This window comes from Phaseolus vulgaris, chromosome 7 (assembly GCF_051622355.1).
Source record: "Phaseolus vulgaris cultivar YP4 chromosome 7, ASM5162235v1, whole genome shotgun sequence".
Lineage (NCBI taxonomy): Eukaryota > Viridiplantae > Streptophyta > Magnoliopsida > Fabales > Fabaceae > Phaseolus > Phaseolus vulgaris.
The window spans coordinates 434,631-455,724 of record NC_143504.1 but is presented as its reverse complement, the minus strand read 5'-3'; the positions used below and the strand labels follow the sequence as shown (position 1 = coordinate 455,724).

At 33.2% G+C, this 21,094-nt stretch overlaps 3 protein-coding genes across 3 annotated transcripts; all 3 read right to left on the bottom strand.

The window, feature by feature from the left end:
- Positions 1 to 613: 613 nt before the first annotated feature.
- Positions 614 to 10,650, bottom strand: PWD (chloroplastidic phosphoglucan, water dikinase (ATGWD3)). Its single transcript, XM_068637147.2, has 19 exons — positions 10,234 to 10,650; positions 9,535 to 10,150; positions 9,343 to 9,429; positions 9,131 to 9,262; positions 8,290 to 8,415; positions 8,019 to 8,197; positions 7,214 to 7,298; positions 6,564 to 6,728; positions 6,406 to 6,458; positions 5,770 to 5,978; positions 5,555 to 5,673; positions 5,047 to 5,117; positions 4,717 to 4,834; positions 3,961 to 4,047; positions 3,776 to 3,862; positions 3,611 to 3,687; positions 3,309 to 3,459; positions 2,608 to 2,719; positions 614 to 1,858 (listed from the first exon to the last, which is right to left on the bottom strand). Exons 1-19 carry the CDS (start codon positions 10,425 to 10,427, stop codon positions 954 to 956), a joined length of 3,573 nt encoding a protein of 1,190 aa, XP_068493248.1. The 5' UTR covers positions 10,428 to 10,650; the 3' UTR covers positions 614 to 953.
- A 1,141-nt stretch (positions 10,651 to 11,791) lies between these two features.
- On the bottom strand, positions 11,792 to 13,937 carry LOC137828771 (UPF0235 protein At5g63440). The gene is made up of 5 exons (XM_068635454.2): positions 13,407 to 13,937; positions 13,242 to 13,338; positions 12,681 to 12,769; positions 12,345 to 12,413; positions 11,792 to 12,162 (listed from the first exon to the last, which is right to left on the bottom strand). The coding sequence occupies exons 1-5, from the start codon at positions 13,788 to 13,790 to the stop codon at positions 12,103 to 12,105; spliced, it is 699 nt and encodes a 232-aa protein (XP_068491555.1). The 5' UTR covers positions 13,791 to 13,937; the 3' UTR covers positions 11,792 to 12,102.
- A 2,645-nt stretch (positions 13,938 to 16,582) lies between these two features.
- LOC137829813 (protein LAZY 1) lies at positions 16,583 to 18,802 on the bottom strand. Its single transcript, XM_068636741.2, has 5 exons — positions 18,656 to 18,802; positions 18,504 to 18,570; positions 17,577 to 18,349; positions 16,949 to 17,198; positions 16,583 to 16,865 (listed from the first exon to the last, which is right to left on the bottom strand). Exons 1-5 carry the CDS (start codon positions 18,659 to 18,661, stop codon positions 16,846 to 16,848), a joined length of 1,116 nt encoding a protein of 371 aa, XP_068492842.2. The 5' UTR covers positions 18,662 to 18,802; the 3' UTR covers positions 16,583 to 16,845.
- Between the last annotated feature and the right edge of the window lie 2,292 nt (positions 18,803 to 21,094).

The following is a 21,094-nucleotide window of genomic DNA, read 5'->3' as shown; positions in this document are numbered from 1 at the left end:
CCGATAATTCTTCTTACTGTTTTGCCTTTTCAGTATTATTTATTGCCAATCTTAATTATAATATATAAATATTAAAATTCATAATAATAACAAATCATAAATCAGCAAAGATATACAGTCAAATATAAAGAGTAATTCACATAGATAAATACTTTTATTTATTGTCATGAATGTCAAAACTGTGAATCCCAAGTAACATTCAAAGACAAAAATATTAAAAGATCTAAGCTATATGTCTGAGCAAGATAATGTTTTCTGAATTCTTGTATCAAAATTTCTTTTTATTATCTAAATAATTAAGTAAAAAGAAAGTAATCGTCTATCATTTTTCTATATTCACTTTTTATTTGTGTATTTTATAATTATTCTTATTAAATGGAGTGTCTCTAATATCATTTTATTTAACTAATTATGTTTAATATCATCTTACTTAATTATTTATAATTATATGTATCTACTCTATGGTGATTGCAGCGTGTCTCTCATCCTATTCAATTATTTAATGTTATTTGTAACTGTTTTTGTTTAGTAAAATATCTTAAACCTCTTCTTATTAATACTTAAGAATGACTCAAAACTTTAAAAAAACATGAATACAAGGGCACGACAAAGATTTTCACGCAACTACATCTTTATTTTATTTCTTAAATATGAATACGAGACATTATTGCATAGATTGGAATGAGTACAACGTATGAAGGTAACATTTTTTGTGGGGAGCTAAGTTTTTAGGTAGTATGATGTCACAAAACGTCTTTGAAGATATAAATCTACATATTTTACAGCAGAAACAATGGTAGGGGTGACTTCATATCCAACCATTTCCATGGAGTACATACATGCCAGCCATCATAGACAAGTATGTATGTGCTTTCTACATTGTATTGTTTTGTATTGAATGTGCAGTGGAAGAGATTCCCAGCAGCAGAGCACAACGAAGCAGGAGATTTGGACTACAGGGGTTGGGGCCTTGTCTGCACGATAAAGATGTCTTTTCCAACAAGACATCCTTCCACATCCTGTGGGCAACCGAACTTTCTCTCCAGGAAAAACCCAACTGCACAAAGACGTTGACCAAGTTGTCTACGGAAAGTGGAGTCAACTGTCAGTGGTTTCTTGCTGTAATCAACGATCAAACGGATAACCTCGCCATCTGCAGGCCCTGCACCTCGTACCAGCAATTCCTCACTCAAGTTAGCAAAAGCTAGAGTTTGCACCTGCCCGTCAAATTTACCTGATGATAAACGCCATGGTGTACCCCGGGTTCCAGAAGCCAGAGTTTCACCAAGACCTGAAGCAATCTCAGCCTCCACACAATTATTATCCTGCTTTGTTGGGCTCACAGTATGCAGTACAAATGAGAGATCCGGTGAAAGCATTTCTTGGATCAGAACTGCCATTGAAGCTTCCATCTGAGGAACACCAGCAGCACGCCGGCTCAACACTGCTCTGCGAGTGTACAGTGAAGCCCATACTTTGCTAACGGCATTTGCAAAAACTGTTGGATTGGAAGGACTAACATTGGGTATTGATTCATAAAGTCCAGCTGCTGACATTCCGGCTAAGTCCTCAACGTTGGCACTGGATCGAACAATTAAATGTGCATTGCTTGGGAATATTTTCCCAATGCTTTCAATGATGTCTTTCGGTAGCTTGAGGGAAGAAATTAATTCCTGGAGTTGATGGCACAGATCATCAAGTTCACCACCCTCGAGTTTTGCTGTTTCTATCTTTTCCAGGATAGACCTGAATGTTTCGGTGGAGTTACTCCTCTCTAGTTCCAATTCCATCGATCCAAATGGTAAAACTGCCCCAGAAGGAACTCGAAACAAAGCAGGCACTCCCTGATCACTGTGAACTGTCATTAAAAAATCAGACTTCAGAAATATGATTTGCTAAAAGTATTAAGGAGCGAGAAGGTGAGGGTGGGACATCCTTCAAAACCACATAAATTTAATCCCTTCAAACTGGAAATGTCCATTTTTTTATAATTAAATACATTTTTTTATGAAGGACTTGAACATGTTAGAATCGAAAAATATATTCTTTGCCGGCCAATATGTTGCATCTACGGTTTTAGGTCAGTGGCTCTTTGACAGGTACTAGAGAATTGATACTCAACACAATGCACATCTTTATGCTAAGTCATGCACATCCGTATGCATATTTCTCCACCCCCAATTACTGGATAAAAATATTAACCTTTTTTTATGAAGTATAAGAATTCATTTAGAGGAAAAGAGTCAGACTAGAAAACATCTTTCCAGAATAAAAGGGAAAAAAACATAACATCAATTACATTGTTTCAGTACAGTTCTCTAATGGTCTGGAGCTGGCTAGTTTAAAAACAAAATCTTGAGCTCCAATATACTGTTAGGAAACCAGAGAGGGTGTCTTAAACAGGAAATTGTATCATTCCATACGAAATAGATCATCAGAAAGATAAAATATGGCACTACTTGAATTGAAGAGACGTAGTTATGCAACTCATAGCTTTTATTGAATCTTACCTTTTTCTTTTATAATTGTTTGTGGTGCCAACATAGTTGGAATGACAAGCAACATTGTGATCTAATAGCACTACCATTTTCAGTTAAAAAATCTCACCTTTATCAGAAACTTCCGACACCGATGATAAGAGACCACATGCAGCAGCCTTAGCACCTGATGTCTGTATCTCTGCATCAGGAAGCAAGATAACTCCGGCAGAAGAAGCACCCTTGATATGAAAAGAATAATTATTCATCAGAGGTAACTTTTATGAAGATTTATTTAAGGGAATGGTAATTGAATAAATGCTAGGCTTTTCTGTGAATAATAAGAGTTAGATTGATTAGACATGTCGTAATATAAACCAAGAGTGAGGTGATGCTTGCGAGTTCTGAGACAGGGCAAAGACAGGCAAAGATCTACGGTAGTCTGACTAGTAATCAAGGGATTGAGGGGACAGTTTAGATGGAGGAAAAAGGAAGTGCAGCTATTGCAGGATAAGTTGTAAGTGCTACTTACAACAAGATACGTAGGTTGGTAACAGATCATTAGCTGTTAGATTCAAGGACTACTTTCTCCATATTAAAACTGTTTTCAGATTAACATTTTGAAACAATTTATTTTGTCTCGTTATAAAAAAGCAGTTCCTTAAACTGCTTTAAAAGATAGTTTTTTTATAAAAATAAATATTGTCCAGTTTTTCAGAAGAGAGTAACTATTTTTTCCTAAAAAACCTTATCACTTTCACCAACCTGGAATTTATCTCTAAAATATCAACAAAGCCAAAAAAATTAAGTGAATAAATTATCATTCTCTACCTGATCAAAATTGGAGATTCTACTAAAAGAAAAAGAAGGAACTTCAACTCCAGAGACATTGTCATCAGAAGAACTTCTCATGGAAGAATTGTCATCAGTGTCCATCGAAGAGGATAACTTCAGATTAACACCGGCAGTTGATGCTTCCAACCTGAAAAGTTAAATTGAAGCAGGAAAAGAGAAAATGGAAACCATTATACCATTAGATCTGCTCACAAAATTATGTCAAAATATTTAAAAAAACGTGGCTCAGTTTTAAAAACAATTAATAATGGATAACAAAAATTATCTGACAATATAACCTCACATATGACCCAATAAGCCTTTGTATATCAACAACTTTTTCTTCATCTTCACATGTGACAAAGACGACTTTTTCCTGTAATAAACAATAGCAGTATGAATGTCATATTGTAGATAATCAAACTTCAAAATCATTGATTGAATACTTAGAAAAAGAGACGTGCCTGCCGTGCCCTAACACCAAGATGAGATAAGTGAGGCAGTTCTTGCTGAAGAATAACTCCCACTATGTTCCTCCCAGCAGCTGTTACCTGCCAGTGTAATGAATTTATAAATATTAATATGTTTAATATTTCCATATACTCTCAAATACAAATATATATATATATATATATATATATGTACATACCTCTTCGTCACCATCAGCTCTGTTAACTACAAGGATAATAGGTCCTTCCACTGATGATGGCAGTGAACCAGGAACAATTCTTTCAACCTAGCTCAAAGAAACACAAACTCATGTTAGTCAAGGATGAGGATATCCCTACCATTGTTAGTATCTGTATCGTTATTACTTCTTTTTTTTCTTGTGTAGAGGGCTACAGATTCTTATCTTTCCTAACTTGTAGACTTCTGTTTGATAATTGATGGTATGCAATTACTTGGTCTCATGGATTTCTTTATTGTCTTACACCAGGTGTCTCCTTTCTATTAGTACTTTACTGCTTTCCTGAACTTTATCTTCCCAAGAGGGAAGTTTCAGAGGCTTTTACCCAAGAAGGGTGATGAAAGACTATGGAATGAAGGATCTGGAGAGATATGAGTCTGTCTTTCGGTTCGATTACTTTAACACAAATATGCTATAAGTTGCAAGTGGTCTTTGCAGTAAAAAAAATTGTTGATGGTAAACTGCTGATGGTATAAAAAAAAACACCATAATATTTTTGACATGAAGTTATGCAGGATTATCATTTAAGCTCCATGTTGCAGTAGTTTTAGTATAAGGATAGATTCCTTTTTAAGATATTTACGCAAGGGATGAATCACTTCTGTAAATGCAATAAGGTTTTTCTATAAAAGGTTTCTCTCTCGTACTCGGAACAACACAGTAAATATAATAATAAAATTTTTCACGATATTTCTAAATGCAACTTGGAAGTGGTACCTGAACCAATTTTCCTGAAGCAGCTCCTGGAACAAGAACATCCCAACCTTGAGAACCAAGTGTACTTCTAACAGCTTTTAGAAGAACCGTACATAGTTTTGAAACCTGGAAAATCACACTGAAAATGTACAAGAAAAGTCATATAATATGTATATTCATAATATACTTCTTATGTCTGGTAAGAAATCTGTAGTCCAGGAATAAACATGAACAAAAATCACAGATAGTGGTGAAGAAGCTTTTGACTATGTTTCCTGAAATTTTCTCTGACTAAATTGCAAAGGATAATGTATCCAAAAGAGAAATATGAAGGACAATGCATTAACATACCCAGCTCGAATCTCAGCTTCTGTATATGTCCTGACACTGTTTTCAGGTATTCCAAGAGCTTTACCTAGTATCTGTAACATTTAAGATGACAAGTTGGTATATTTCAAGATATATGCACTTGAAATGAAGAGGAGCCCAGCTATGAAAACTAAACAGCACCAGTGTCACAAGGGCAATCGCTATTTAGCTTGAAATAAAGGAAGAACCACGATCAAATTTCCTACCTCTGAATTGAACTTCTCTCATTTTCTGATTATAGGTTGTGTAATTATTTCAGTAATGTTTGTAGGTCACACATAACAACTATTAAGGGTGTTATTAAGACTAACAAACTGTGTTTATTTAATTATATATTTCCGGTGAGCGGACTTCTTTTAAATTTGTGTACTCCCAAGTCTTGGTTGCATCTTGGCTTCATTTTATGTCATATTTCTTTAGTATCTTTTTGCACCCGGCATTGAAATTGCAGACCTTTAAAATCATCATCATAATAATAATACTTTCTAACCTGGACTTTCTGAGGGAATATCTTAAGAAGTTCTTCAGTATATTCATCAGTTAGCCTCTTTGATCTATCAAGAGTAGCTTTGAGTCTCAGTGACCAAATTGTCTTGCCATCTTCATTTCCTGGAACAAAAGGGAGTACATTTAAAATGAAAATTAGGCAACAATGTCTAAGTGATTTTTAAAAACAACAATAGAGAAAGGACCCAAGAAAGTTACCTTCTCTTTCAGAAAGGCCTCTTTTACTCCAGGCAATGAGTTCATTTTCAATACAACCACACTCTTCTGGCTTCCAGCCAGATAACTTCAGCTGGTGGATTCCAATAATAAGGGCTCCAAGTGAATCATTCCACAAGTTTACATTTTTTGACTGCACATTTGCGGCCAGCCAACTAGCACCTCCCAAGACTTCAAGCTCGTTGAGAAATCTATTCACGTGTTTAGAAGTTAATGTGATACCAATAGAAAGGTCTTGTTATACAATTTACAAGTAGCTTTTGGCTGGAAAAGTTCTATATGTCCATCAAACAAGTTCTACACAGTTCAATGATACTACATCCTTATCAAGTGGCTTGACTTCACTGCATCATTACAGTTATTTGAAATCAACATGAAACTTATTTTTTCCCGTTTAAAGTATTAAGATAATTTATATAATTCTTTAGCTAACTTGGAGGTTTAGTAAACATCTATCTTCATGCATTCAGTGTTATGCATTGTATTCTAGTGTTATCTGTCTAAGTAGTTAACAAGTACTCCATGCCTTTCGCAACATCTGTCCTTCGTATATTACATCAACTTCTAAGTATCTGACTATTGTACAAAGAGTAATTAGGAATAAGGTGGGACGAAAACCTGCTTAAAAGAACAAATGAGTAATCCTCAAGCCCAATCTCACAGAGGCGCCACTGTACCCCCCAAAAAAAGATGCGAATCAAAATATGTTCCATCATTCTTTATAAAGAAAATCAGATGCAAAGTCTGGCTAAACAGTTGAATTAAACTAGAGTCACCTTTTGACGCATAGCTATTGCAGAATCTGGAGCATCATTCCTGAGGCCACTTTCAAGACCCTTTACAATAGTTTCTCTCAGAACATTTAAAGATTCCATTGTTTTAAATAAAAGTTTATTTACGTCTTCTCTGGCAGCATTTGATTCTGATGCAGCATCCATATTCTGGAAAAGTACAAAACATTGTCCCTCATCAGTAGATGCCACTATCAGAACAACTATGAGTACCATGGTCACATGAATGGGATAAATGCAACAGTACCTACCCCCCACCCATTGAAAAAGGGAAAGGAGAGAGAATTCTTATCCAAACTAGAGCTTTGACAACCTCAAAATTTCAGCTTCATGATTCTTATGCTACATGTATAATTTGTTGAGAAATATTTCAATCAACCTCACAATACTTGAGACCCATTTATCACAATTGAAGCCCAAGAGACCAAAACCCAAAAATTGTGATACCAGAAAGACTACAAAATGCAATGTCATTTCCCGAGTATCTCATCTCCCAACAAGCTAACTCTCTAACAGCTAATTATTCTACCATGAATTAGATGACATCTTATTCCATAATTAGTTTATTTCAGTGTCAAACATTGAGACCAAATCAAGAAATATAAATGCAATAAAATCAGAATAGGCAAATTTACCTTTTTGCACTCCAAAAATGAATTAAGTGCTGAAATGCCATATTCATCCATAGATTCACGAATTGATTCTAACTGCTCAGCAAGACTGCATGCAACATGACAAAGCCGTCCATAAGTGCAACAGATTGTGATTTTCCAGTACTAGTATAAGACAAGTTTAAATCATTTGAATATATCCTAGAAATTTAGTTTACTATGTTCACTCAAAAGTGTAAAATTATGATTTTTCAGCCACTGGTTAAACACAGGCCCAAATTATTTGAAAATATCCTTGAAATTTAGTATACTTCATTGTTGGCTCACCCCATCCCCTCAAACTACTGCAGGATTCACAAGAGATGGTAGGCCTTCGCACAAAAAGGTTTTAGTCTTGTGACCTTGGTAGGAACAGCCTACAAGTTCTATAGTCTAAAGCAGCCTCTCTACATGTGGAGTGCGTGACACTCCCGAGACTCTATAATGTAGGAGATTAATTCATTGAACCACCATTTTTATTGGAGCCTCTACAGCCAGTTGCTTCCAACGGGATTAAACATGGGACCTCTTAAAATGAGAAACTATTACATAGTGTTAATCAGTTGATTTTCTGACTTACGGAAATATCTGACTAGTTCAAAATGAAGATTTTGCTGTGAACAGCAAAAGTTCATGCAGTTTCACGATCAGTCTATTGGTTAACGGCCTAATTAATTGTGTATTCAAATCATGGGGGAGTTTCAAGAGAAAACTACATAATGTTTAAATTATAAAAAGAGAAATTGATGTGAAGAAGCCAAAAACTTCTGCATATTCATGTCAATCAAACCTGCCAGCATTGAAGAAGTCTTTGAGTTCTAGATGAAATATTTTGAATTCCTTCACAAACGGTTCACTGTATTCTCCAGGGTTTTTTGTGATTTTAGCAAGCATAGCTTCTGTAGCAACCAAATCTTCAGGCCCAGCATTTCGGTGAAGCTTGTTTTGTATTGTATGCTTAATTTGTAACTGGACAATAAACAATACAGATTAAAGTTGACCTATTATTAACATTGAACTGCAATGAGATTTCATATTTCATGTACTATGAGGAGAACAACCTTGAGGTCATGAGGGATGTCATTTCGATGAGCAATATCTCTAATTCGAGTAAGAGGTACAGATGCAGTGAATTCTGCCTTGAAAGATGGCAAACATGGATGAATCTTTCGGATGACTAGAACTTCCTGTATGTTAATGAAAATAAGGTAAATTAAAGAAATAAAGCTTAAACTTTACTGGACAGCAAGATATAAAAAAGGTGGGAAATGTAAAGGAATATTATACCAAGTTTTCAAAAACACTTTTAAACAATAATTTCCAATTCTCGGACATTTCACATTTAATGTATGTCAGACATTTTAAAGGACAGGACATGGCTGAACTAAGCAACTAATTTAAATCGGGACAGCTGTTGCAAAAACTTATAACAAAAAAGACAAGGAAAACATTAAGAAGATTTGAAACTAATTGACTGCATTTTGAAATATAATGTTATCTTCAAAAAAATCTAAATAAGGCTTTGTTTGAATAAACTTCTCCATAAATGCTTTTAAGAGAAGAAAATAACAAAAATAAAATAAATTTCTACAGAAGTTAAAATTGACTTAAGTACAAGTACAAGTAAAAAGACAGATTTAAAAAAAAAAGATATGAGATAACTTATGCATAAACTAATTTGAACTTCTAGAAATGTTTATGTAACTTTTTCATCACATTTTTTTCTCCTATGTTTATCTAAACAAGCCTTAAGGCCAAAACACATAAAGACATATAAAATAGACAACAATGCAGAACCTATGACATAAATACCGACTCTCGTATAATTTTTGTGAAATATCAGCAACATCTATTATGCAATCAGGACCACATGATCCACTGTCAAAAGTAATAATAGATCACCTGTGGAGATATATCCTTCCGAGCAGTGTGCCGCTCTAGTTCACGAAATATAAGCCTTGAAATCTCAGCATGCCTATTGGGGCGGTGGTGACCTCCATCTTCAAAACAAGTTATTTGCCCGGTGTTTATCCACTGCACAGATGATGTCAGAAGGGATCAGAAGATGGTAAAAGAAGAGCATGGATGATTGAATGAAAAAGATAGAACAAGACCTTGAGATAGATAGCTGAGTATAAGAGAGCCTCCAATCGATCTTCCCCTTGCAGACCTCCAGCTATAATATCACGCACGATATCAAGCTTCAAAGTGAAAATTAAGGATAAAGTTAATACGCTGATTAAAAAGGAAAGGCACTGGTTTCTAAAGAAGGCACCGAGGGAAAGGAATATTATGAATTGGAGTACCTTTCTCCACCAATTCCTGGCGTTTTGGTCGGCTTGAACGAATTTGAGAGGCAAACCATGAAGACCTGAAGTGTCCCATTTCATTTGTGTTTCATGGGTTCGATGGTCGTTGGATCGCATGAAAGAAACAGGTTTACCTTGCCACTGACCTACAAAGGGACTTGCCTCTGCCGTTTCAGAAACAGAAGAAGTAGCACCATCGTATGGTTTACCTTCCTCCCCCTGTACTTGAAGTTGCAGTTGTTCATCCAAAGGGTGCAGCTCCAAATTTGTTTGGGTTGCGTCCCACGTAGCGACGGTGGTAAAATGACCTGCCACGGGCAATTTCAACACTCTGTTTTGGCCGGCTTCCCAGACCATAGTAGAGTCCTTTTTGACAGTGATGAATTTAAACTCAATGTGATCGGTCCCTTTGAATTCCAAGAGGCACACCCATCCATTTTTGGTCCAGCTCAAGGGAACATTGGTCTTCCATGATCCTAATTCCTTGGTGGATCCTCGGATGGCAACGTGATCACCAAACTGAACTTGGTGATCTAATCGAACTTGCAGGCGAACTTTGCGGTCCATGGAGACAGAAGAAGGATTATTGTCTCCTTCTTGTTGTTGTTCGTCCCTGACATTGATTGGAGTAGTGAGTTGGAAGGAGTAAGCAATAAAAAAATGAAGAATTAAAGACAGAGAGAGAGCGAGAATGACCTAGTTTGAGATTCCGGGGAGGAGACAGCGGAGAGAGGCGGAGACAATCGGAGATGGAGAGGGCGAAGAGGAGGGAGAGAGGGAAGGAGGAATCTGAGATGGGTTTTGTAGGAAGAGGTGGAGAGAGTGGAGGGATGGGCACACGCACAGAAGCATGGGCGAATGGTAGACGCATACACACGCAGAGAATCCATTACGTAACACTAACTGTAACTTGTCTTCTTCTTCTTCTTCTTCTTCTTCTTCTTCTTCCTCCTTCTCTTCAAATCAAGGAGATGAAGATATTCTGGAGTGTGAGCATTGCACACGTGACTCTTCAATATTTTATTAATTTTTCTAAAATAGCGGAATTTATTTAACCAAATTCCCTAAATATCCTTCCCAATCTACACATTCAAACACATCCTCTTATCAGATAAAGCATGGGTTATTCAAAATCTTCATTATAAATATTCCTACCACAAAAATATATATATCAATAATGTTTATGCTTCTAATATTAAATCAACAAAAACTACTGTTATCCAAAATAAATCACATATACAACAAATTTTACATTTCTAATATGATAAAAAATGGTAAAACTATCTATTTTTATTGGCTTAAAAAAGGGAATAAATTAATATAATTAATACAATTTGTTTCGGTAAAAATGTTAAATGCTGAAATTTTTATTGTTTTAGCAACTACTATACAGAATTAATAGTAACGAATTCTATTAGTTAAGAAATTATAAATAGATTCTTTTGAATAATGAAAGTATTGTTAATTAATACAATTAAGTCACGGTAGGTAGAAAAATTGACGAAAAATACCGATAATAATACCTTACTTTTATATATTAAGATTAAGATAACTATTAATAATATTTGTTATAGATATTTTTAAGGTTGTTTGTTAGTTTATTAATAAAATTTATCCTAAAAGAAAGGTATAAACAGGGATTTGGTTTTATTAGGCATTGAAGTGTAGAATGTTCTGATTGCATATAACTTTATTACCTTCGCTTAAACTTCATCTCCAATTCAAAGTCTTTTCAATCATATATTATTTTTAAGATTTTTTTTTTATAAATTTCGCTTTAATACAATAATCTTATAAAACTGATAATTTTATAATTTTTACTTATATTTTAAATTTAAAAATTACTTCTAATTTGAGATATTATTTAATACAAGAGTCTTAAATTTAGAAGACTGTCTTTATAAAACTCAAATGCTACACTTAAGACTACGAGGTCAAATTACAATGAAAACATTTCTTTTAAATGATAATTATTTTAAAATCATTTTTAAGATATTTTCTAATTATTTAATGATACAAAAATTACGCAGATAATATATCAAAATTAAATTCATACAACATTTCTCCTATTTTTTTATTTTTTTTATCAGCACAACATCATTTCTCCTATATATCATACTGAATTTATTTAGATGTGCAAGATAAAGAACAATAATTAAAACTAAAATTGATATTTTATATTAAACCAACGTTAAGACAAAGATTAAGTGACAGAAATTTAAAAAAAATATTTAACAAATGGTGAAACTAGAGGGCAATACATAATTTACCCGGATATATTGAAAAAAGAAAAAGATTCTGATACGTTTCTGTCATAACCAGGTAGGTTTTGTTCCCCTGATACTATCCAATCATGTGTTTATAGTACATAAGCATAGCAAGTAAGGTTTCTATTGCATCGTAGCCAACTGCATCGTTTAGTATCTCAGTAAACATTACAACTGAAATTTAAACCTCACTCTTTTTTGCAGAAAAAATGAGATTCAACCTGGCTTAATATGGAAAATGCAAAAGAACCTCACAGAAGCCAGACACACCATGGAAACTAAAGCTAAAAAGACAATGTTAAGGTTGCACAGCCTCCAAAAGTTTCTCATAAACTTGTCTAGCAGTCAAATCCTCCACCTGAAACAGTCGTCAAATGTGAAAATAATTACAAAGGGACAATCTTATAAGAGGGAAACAGAAATAATTAAGGCAGTGGAGTTAGTATGATTATTCAGAATAGTATCGTTTGGAATGAATCCCAAATCCATATCAATGTGAATGCTTCACACGAAGGTATACTTGATAATAATGTAACTCACCACAAGAAGCTTTGATTTGTTATTCCATCCTCTCTGAAGAGTCATCTGACTCAACCTCAAACCCAAAACCTATGTAAGAAATGTGTAGCGGAAAGTTGTCAGTGCTACAGTAGTCTTAGGCCAGAGGGAAAGATTCAACAAAGAGACACAACAACAAAAAAGGGCCACCAAAAAGTCCAAAGAGTTCTAGGAGGATCATGTGTAGTGTATGCACTGATGAACCAAGGCCATCTTCGCAACCATATCCCATGACCACAAAGTCACAAGGCAACAACCTTGATGTTGAGACAAAACTCACACCCGATAAAAAGAGAAACAGAGAGGGTTTAAATATACTTTTCCCATGAATTCCAAAAGTTCGTTGTTGGCCTCTCCACGGGCAGCAGGAGCAGCAACAGTGACTCGAACATCATCAGCATTTACTCCTGATACAGCAAAAACAATATAAATGTAATCCTCCAACGGGATTTTATTAAGAAATTATTCTTAAATTTCTCATTTTACAACTCCATGTTACAATGTGGATGAAAAGGTGAGCAATTATTCTTAAATTTCTCATTTTACCCCACCATTCTTTCTACTTTGCGTTCCATTTTCATTCCCTCTCCTCAATTAAGGCCTCCAAAACATTACTGTTCCATAATACCACACTGTTTCTTAATCCATGTATGCAAATATGAGAGGGTAGCAGGCATAGAAATATGCAAGCACATGGGATTTTGATAAGAATTAAGGTTGTACTTGTAAGCACATACGTGGTGAGCATAAATTAGAAGCATTTGACAAATAGTGTGATCGAAAAGTATTTGAAAGGACATAGAATGTTGTGATGACATTATTTGCAATTGAATGTATAGAGAAAGTGTAGATGAAATTAGAAGGGAAGAGAAAGGGTACTGGTGATTGCTGAACGCTGTGCACGATCTTCAACTTCTATAGCAACCTGAACAAGTCCTCCTTCAAGCTGGGATATACAGGGTGGAACGGGAGCATCCTGAAGAGAAAAGGGGTGAGAGAGAAGAAGAAGAAGAAGAAGAAGAGGAGGAAGAAAAGGAGATGTACCTGTGGGTTGGTTTCGGCAGCAACAGTGCTGAGGGCACCATCAAGGACGTAGATGAGAGAGGAAGAGTCGAAATCGTGGTCGGCGCGATAACAAACGAAAAGACCACAGCCCATACAGTTCATGCGGAATTGTTTCTCCAATTTGCCTTCGCCTCTCTTCAAGAGAACTTTTCCGGCGTGGTGGACATTGAATCGGGCGAGATGTTTGGTCTTGTCGAGCACATAAGCTTTGTCGGTTTTTCTTTTGGGCATTTTCTGCAATTGGGTATCTGTTATGAGGACGTGGGAAGCGCAGTGTTTGCAGTAATAAACAAACAGATCGGAGTGTGGACCCTCCGGCGCCGCATCCTCGCTTGAGTAAGTGTGCGTTGTTCTCTTCGGCATCTCTCTCCTCCGGTAACTGCCACCACCGCCTCACCCTTTCTAACCAAGACGCTCCTTTTCCCCACTCACTTTATTTGGGCCAGCCTTTCTTATTTATTACGCCACTGCACCCCCATAATTTCATTATTATGCACCCCATCTCATGCTAAGAGACCAAACTACCCTTACTCACCTATATTTTTTAGACCTACATTTCTCTCTTCTTCTTCCTTGTAGAAAAACAGTGTCGTAGTCGTCGCTCCTCCTTTCGTTGTTTGTTCCATTTAAAATGTATTTTAAAAAACATAATAATTTTAGATTCTATAATTTAAAATTATAATTTTAAATGTATAAATACATTTTGAACTGGATAATTTATGAGGTATTTTATTTTTGAAAAATATAAATTTTGAAAATTCAAAAGGAATTATACAATCCGAAATTTATTTTGTTTTTGAAATATACGGTTAGAATTATTTAATTCATAGTTAATTTTCATTTTAAATTTAATTAAATTGTTCTTTTGATTTATGTAGTATATAAATTATTAATATACAAAATAATTATTAGGACAAGAGGTTGTGTCTATCAAGATAATGGTAAATGAATATTTACGACGATTGTAAGAGAGATTGTGATTGTGGATTTGTTGACACTTTTATATTAGTCACCTACATTGATTATGTTGTCTTGAGATTATGAGGGTGAAGTAAGAAATAAAAATGCACTTAATTGTGATGTGGTATTATTTATACTTACAAACACCTATATTTTTGTGTTAGGATTGATGACAACTAAAGTTGGTCTTCTATGATCAGAAGTTAAGTAAACTTTAATCCTTCCTCGTTAGATCAAGGTTAGAGTGTTTAACTATAAGTTGTTGTCAGCTCTACAATATTAGTTACAACACAATTGATACAATATTAGTTACAACACAATTGATAAGGAGTTGATTTCTATATTTGAATAGATGACACCAACATTTTCCACCAATCATCCTATAAATCATGTCTTTGTAATAATATACTTCTACATATATTCTATATATTCTGCATATTCTATATATTCTGCATATATATGATGTTTAATTTCACTACAATTACAATGAGGTTATTAGGAATGAAGATTCTAATGTGATATTTTCAATTATTGATTGGACAATTTAAAACTCAATCTTTTTATTTAATGTTTCAAATTAGGTAAACCGTAAGATATATTTGAATTGAAGAGTATAAAAGTTAAAGTGAAAATCATTAAAAAAAGGCGAAAAAAAAAGAGTGTGTATAAACACTTAAAACACTAATAGAATAAAGTCCAACGTAAGCAATTAATTCTAAAGGTAAATTTGAAAATGACTGGGTTATTGCTCATAAAAATTGAAATTGATTGGGTTGAAGAAAGAGATGGTGTATTTATTATTATCTTTCTCATTTACACCACTTCAAATTTCATCATGTCCAAAATAATAAATTTAACACCATCCTTCGCCTCAATAGTAAATAGAGCAAATTCTTAAAAATAATTATTTTAACCTTTAAAATAATTCTCTTTTATTAGAATCATATTCCGGTATTTCTGACTTGTTACCTTGTTGTACATAAATCTTCACCTAATAATAATTTATTATTGAACTCCCTATTTTTCTATCATGTAATACTCATACTATATTTGATGTTATTTTCTCATAACTTTGTGTGATTTTATATGGCAAATTCTATGATCTTATTATTAATGTTTTGACATTGTAATTTACAACTTTAAAGGTTATTAGCTAATTAATGTCATATATAATTTAATTCGTAAATACGTCAGCATATAACAAGTTCAATGCAGATTTTATGCCATGTTTTTAACAAGTCTTGATTTTCTTTTTCATATTTTCATATAAAAAATACACTACCAATTAGTTAGAAATTATTGTTGAAAAAGTATGGTTTTAAAATTACGTTTGTATTAAGACAAATAATGGAATGATGAACTATCCTTTCACTAGTTGAACATATCATGAAATGGAACATAATTATAATCATATTTTATTTAATAACAATAACTTATTAATGTATAAAATTCAATTTAAAAATATATTATTATGATTATTAGATTCAATAAATATAGTGTATTTAGTAAATATGATAGTTAAGATTATGTAAGAAAAATATGCTGATAAAAAAAAATGTAAGAAAAATATTGCTATATGTTTACATTCATATAAGTGATGTATTAATAAAGTTAATGAAGAAATATTAATTATTCGAAGTTTAATAAAAACATATGTGAAAAAATATTTATATAAGTACAATATTAACAAATAAATACGATCATATTCCATATAAAAAACATATCGTATTTTGAAATGTGATAAGCATTTTTTTTTTCAAATTTGACGGCGTGTTTTGAAAACAAAAATACGGTACTACACGTGAAAAACAATTAGAGAACTTTTTTTAGTCTAAATAACAAATATATCGATTGTAATTAACTAAATTACATGAAGTACTTTAAAAAAAAATAGTGTTAAATATGTGAACATATGTTATTTATTAGAAAGAGTTTTATCAGACATGTTAAATAGAAAGGAATAGTATTATGAAAAAATAATTTTGATTGAATTTAGTAATAAATAATCAAGATATATATAATGATAAGAATGAATTTTTATAACCTATTTTTGGTGTGAGTGTTCCAATTTATAATTGTAAATAGTTAATGGAATGCAGCCAAAGAGAAAAGATTGTAAGTTTGAAACAAACATAAAGATCCATAGAAATGAAGAAGTGAGATACTCTGCACACATATCAGTCCTTTCAATCTCCAATGTTGCTTCTGTCCTTCCATTGCACACCATATACATTATCTTTTATATATATTAATTTATACAATTTTATTTCAACCACAAATATATATATTGTCTATGATTATACTATTACTATACGGAACATATACTTGTATACATACACTACTAAGAAGTAGCCATGGAAGATGACTAGCTCTCTTATTTACTTCTTCTCCCAAACGTACTGTTTTCAATATCATATCATATTATCTTACAAATAATCTCCACCACGATCCTTTGTGTTTAGAGCTCCAACACCAAGTCTGCAGTATAATTAACAATATTTTCAGTCATGATATATATATGCATAAAGTACGTAATGGTATTTGTATAATTGTATGCTTACAATCGGCATCTGTTTTGATCCAGTGCTCCTTGTTGTCAGATGAATCTTCACAGCCAAGAGCAATCTTATAATACTGTCGCATGATGTTTTCCTTTGACACTGCTCTTTTCGGGTGTATCATTATATCTTCCTCTCCATGCACCACCTCATTCATTGTTTTCTTCTTGTTCTCATTCTTTTGGTATTTATCACACTTTTGTGCACCCGTCCAATTTTCAGGATGAACTTTTCTGTGAAACATGTGCAGAATCTGCCACCCACAATTTCTTTTTCTCTTTAATAAGCTTATCCCAAAACATCAGTGCAATACAAGTAAATATATGTACTATGGAAAGCTATTCTTTGACACCACCCTTTTTAGCTACATCCTATAAGCTAATCATAAATTAATCAAAAGTTATATACAACTCTCAGGTTTTCAAAACATCATTTTCATGTATTATTTTTTAGGGTTTTCTAAATTTTAAGATTAGTAGGGTGAATAAAAGTGTTAATTTAGAGTTCTCTGAATTGTGGAAAAATAAGAATAAGAACATTTTTAAAATGACAATGGTAAGTTTTTCATAAGATATTTTTATCTAACACACATAGTGGAAAAAATTAGAGAAGAAAGAATGTGAAAGTGTACCTTATGCAGTTTTCTCTCAGCTGAAGCAGAATCAACAGATTGGGCAGAAGCAGTGGCTGAGGAGGAGCTTCGGGAAGAAGTGTGAAGCATTCTTTTCTTGAGCTTTTTTTTCATGAGATTCATGGCAGATTTCTCAGCTTCCCTCTCACTTCTCTTGTTATCATCCTTGTTTCCTCCAATGCTCTCCTCTGCCAGCTTGCTTCGCTGGAACAGCTCTCCCAGCGACGTTCTGTGCTCCTTCTGCTTTGCCACAGCCACAGTTGTGGTTTCTGACAGCTCAATTGCCGATCCAAAGAGATACCCCTGAAGAGGACAAACTGCACTTCCATTCCCATTCGATTCTCCTTCCAACAACGGCTTCCCGCTCAGGGTTATTATGCTCCCATGGCTGCTCCTCCCATTGCTCACATGGCTGTTTCTCCCACACGACGACTCATCATCCGCTCCCAGAACTTTCTCCAGCTCATCGTTTATCAGCTTCAGTTCGTTCTCAGTCACTTCATCTTCCTTTTCAGTTATGTTCTCCACAGATATGGCAAATGTCGGCGTTGTTGATGGATCACTGACAACTTGCTCCGAACCCAGAGTTCCAATTGCCAGGAACCCGTGGAACAGCTCGTACATCGCACCCGCTGAATCTTCCTCGTACTCATCGTCCTCCACACCAGCAAAAGATTTTCTTAGGTTCTGCTCTTTCTGACTTTGTTTCACATGTTTGTAATTCCCAAAGCTTCCTTTCGGATTCGGATAGTTGTGTTCATCATCACAACTCCCTTTACAACAACAAAAGCAAAGGTAATTAATGCACAAGTCAAAATTGTACTTGAATGATGCGACATATCAAACATATTAAGAACTCTTCAGATTTACACCACTTATATATGTTTTTTTAGTTTTGAAGTGCGATTTGCAACAAAACTTACGTACCGATGACTAAGTCTTTGAAGGGTTCAGTGGAATTCTGGCGAAATTTTCGGTGCATCCACCCAAGTAACTGGAGCAAAGAAATGCATGAAGTCAGTAATTACAGAATTAGAAGAACATATATGCATATTCCTGTAATGGATCTTTTTGCTCACCTTCATCCTTTGATGGTTGTGCTCAAAATATTGGGGTTTGTTTGAGGGAGTTGTGAGGAAAAGTGAGAGAAAGAAATGGTGTATTTGATGGGAATTGGTGGAGGAGAGGTAAAAGGAGAAAAACACAGAGATAGTTACAAAGGTTGTTTGTTATTGTATGTCGAGATTCAAGTAACCTTATGGGTTGTGGGGTCCTAAACAATGTTAATCCGATCATGTGGAAGGTGGACATAACTGTGAGGCTCATAATAATTCATATATCCATCAATGTTTCCTCATATATAAGTAAATTCAGTTTTCCATTCAATTCTTCACTCCACTACTGACCAAATGCCTCCCCTTTTCCGGTTTCGATTTAACAATACATGCATCAATGCATGCATGCATTCATGCACATGCATATCATGTAGTTAACGTGTTCGTCCCTAACCCTAAATCCTATGCATATGCATTGTTATTATTATTTAGAAATAAGTGATTGGTTGGAGATATCTGTCTTATAATTAAGCTCAAACAACAAACTAAACTTTTTATCATTCTTCATCTCATTCTTCTTCACTTTCGTCTACTTCATTCTTCTTCACTTTCGTCAACTTGATATAGTTAATCTCAATTATGTGTTGTAATGTTTGTTAGATTATCACCGGATTGAAAATTAAGAAACTTGATTCATACTCATGAAGTGTTTTCTTTTATTTTATCTATTTATTAATGATAAAAAAACTACTTATCATACTTAAAATATTCAACATAAAAAATACTATTCATTCAAAACCCTAATTTATTCAAACTCCTACACTTAAACTACTTAATCATTTTAAATTTTTATAAAATACAAAACTATATTCGTTTCATTCTTGTATATCAAATTTCACTTTACATGTTTTATATTTTTAAAATATCATTTATACAAAAGTAAAGCCCTAAAGTAAAAATTACGTATAATTTTTAATAAAATAATGTAATTTATATCAATTTTCAATTAAAAAAGTATGTATTTAAGATTAAATGTATCCCTTTGTCAAGTTGGAACACAATTTGGAAAATTAACTCTCAAAAGTTAACTATTAAAGGAGAAGAACCAAACATTTAAATATTTCATCAAGCATATCATGCATTACTTGATGTAAGACTTGGAATTTGTATTATAATATTGTTGAAATCATTTTGACTGCATCTCACTTGATTACATTTTACTTAAAAGTGTGATTACAAATTTGATGGTTAGTTTAATGTAACGTGATTAATGAATGTATATGTTATAGAGATGGATGAGGAGCATGGTGATCTTATCTTAAATCAGCTTTTAATCTCTTATTTATTCCACTCACCGACAAGATGGTCAGAATGAATTAATGACAGCAGATTTTTGCTTAATTGTTTGCTGAAATGGGGTTCTTGCATTTGGAAATAATTTGACTTGACCCACATGCTTTCTTATTATAATTATTATTAATCACTTACAAGAATGTTACTGTTTTTGTTGTTGTGAGTTGGCATGCTTCAAAAAATATATTTATAGGAGTTGTATTCAAACTTTTATAATTTTTAACAATTTTAAATTGCTTTGATTTTAAATTTTAAATTTTATACTCAATTTTACGAACTCATGCTAATGTATTTTTTTGGTTTTGGTTGGACTAAGGTTGGGACATTGTTATATCAATTTCATTTTCTCAATTGGTTAGAGTTTCTATCAAATTGCTGTAATTTTTTTTTTCAATATTATTATGAGCATTGACAGAAATCAATATTATTTTATAATTAATATTGGTCAAAGTTTAAAATCGAACAACCTCGATAGTGTTTTTTTTTTATCAATATTAAATACAATGTTTTCAATTTATACCAACTAGGGTAACTTTTCTTTGATGATAGCTGAGAATGTGTTTATGTCCAATAATAATCAAAATTATATTTTGCAATTTGGTTTTTATTAACGCTGATGTGACTAAATTTTAAGTAGATACAAGGCATAGTTTTTAATCGACATTGATATAAGTTATTTTTGTTTTACATCTTTGGAATTATTTATCTATTAATGTGGACCAAAATTAGTTATCAATTAATGTTAATTAGAATTTTATTGACTAATGCCAACAAGACTATTTTTCAAACAATGTCAAGTGCGTGTTTTTTTTATGTCTATTAGGATTATTTTTTGTTTTTTTTTATGTCTATTGGGATTATTTTTTGTTTTTTTTTTTTATGTCTATTGGGATTATTTTTTGGTTGATGTTTACAAAAATTATGTTCCAATTAACATCATTGATGTTATTTGTAGTCAAAGTTGATAATGTTTTTTTTAATGTCGTCTGAGAAAAAAATTGGTCAATCTTAATTAGCATTTTTTTTACCAAATGTCACTTTGAATTTTTGTTGAAACGACACATAAAAAATAATTATAACCAACAACTTTAAAAGAATTATCATGAATCG

What these genes read in the sequence shown, in the direction of transcription:
- PWD (XM_068637147.2), bottom strand. Translation starts at nt 10,427, where the DNA reads ATGGATTCTCTGCGTGTGTATGCGTCTACCATTCGCCCATGCTTCTGT. An exon ending in ACTCAGCTATCTATCTCAAG is followed by an intron (nt 9,263 to 9,342) that starts GTCTTGTTCTAT and finishes TCATCTGTGCAG; the next exon opens with TGGATAAACACCGGGCAAAT. An exon ending in CATTTTTGGAGTGCAAAAAG is followed by an intron (nt 6,729 to 7,213) that starts GTAAATTTGCCT and finishes GTACTTTTCCAG; the next exon opens with AATATGGATGCTGCATCAGA.
- LOC137828771 (XM_068635454.2), bottom strand. Translation starts at nt 13,790, where the DNA reads ATGCCGAAGAGAACAACGCACACTTACTCAAGCGAGGATGCGGCGCCG. An exon ending in TTTTGGAATTCATGGGAAAA is followed by an intron (nt 12,414 to 12,680) that starts GTATATTTAAAC and finishes TTTCTTACATAG; the next exon opens with GTTTTGGGTTTGAGGTTGAG. An exon ending in ACAAATCAAAGCTTCTTGTG is followed by an intron (nt 12,163 to 12,344) that starts GTGAGTTACATT and finishes CGACTGTTTCAG; the next exon opens with GTGGAGGATTTGACTGCTAG.
- LOC137829813 (XM_068636741.2), bottom strand. An exon ending in CTTCAAAGACTTAGTCATCG is followed by an intron (nt 18,350 to 18,503) that starts GTACGTAAGTTT and finishes GTTGTTGTAAAG; the next exon opens with GGAGTTGTGATGATGAACAC. An exon ending in CTGAGAGAAAACTGCATAAG is followed by an intron (nt 17,199 to 17,576) that starts GTACACTTTCAC and finishes TGTGGGTGGCAG; the next exon opens with ATTCTGCACATGTTTCACAG.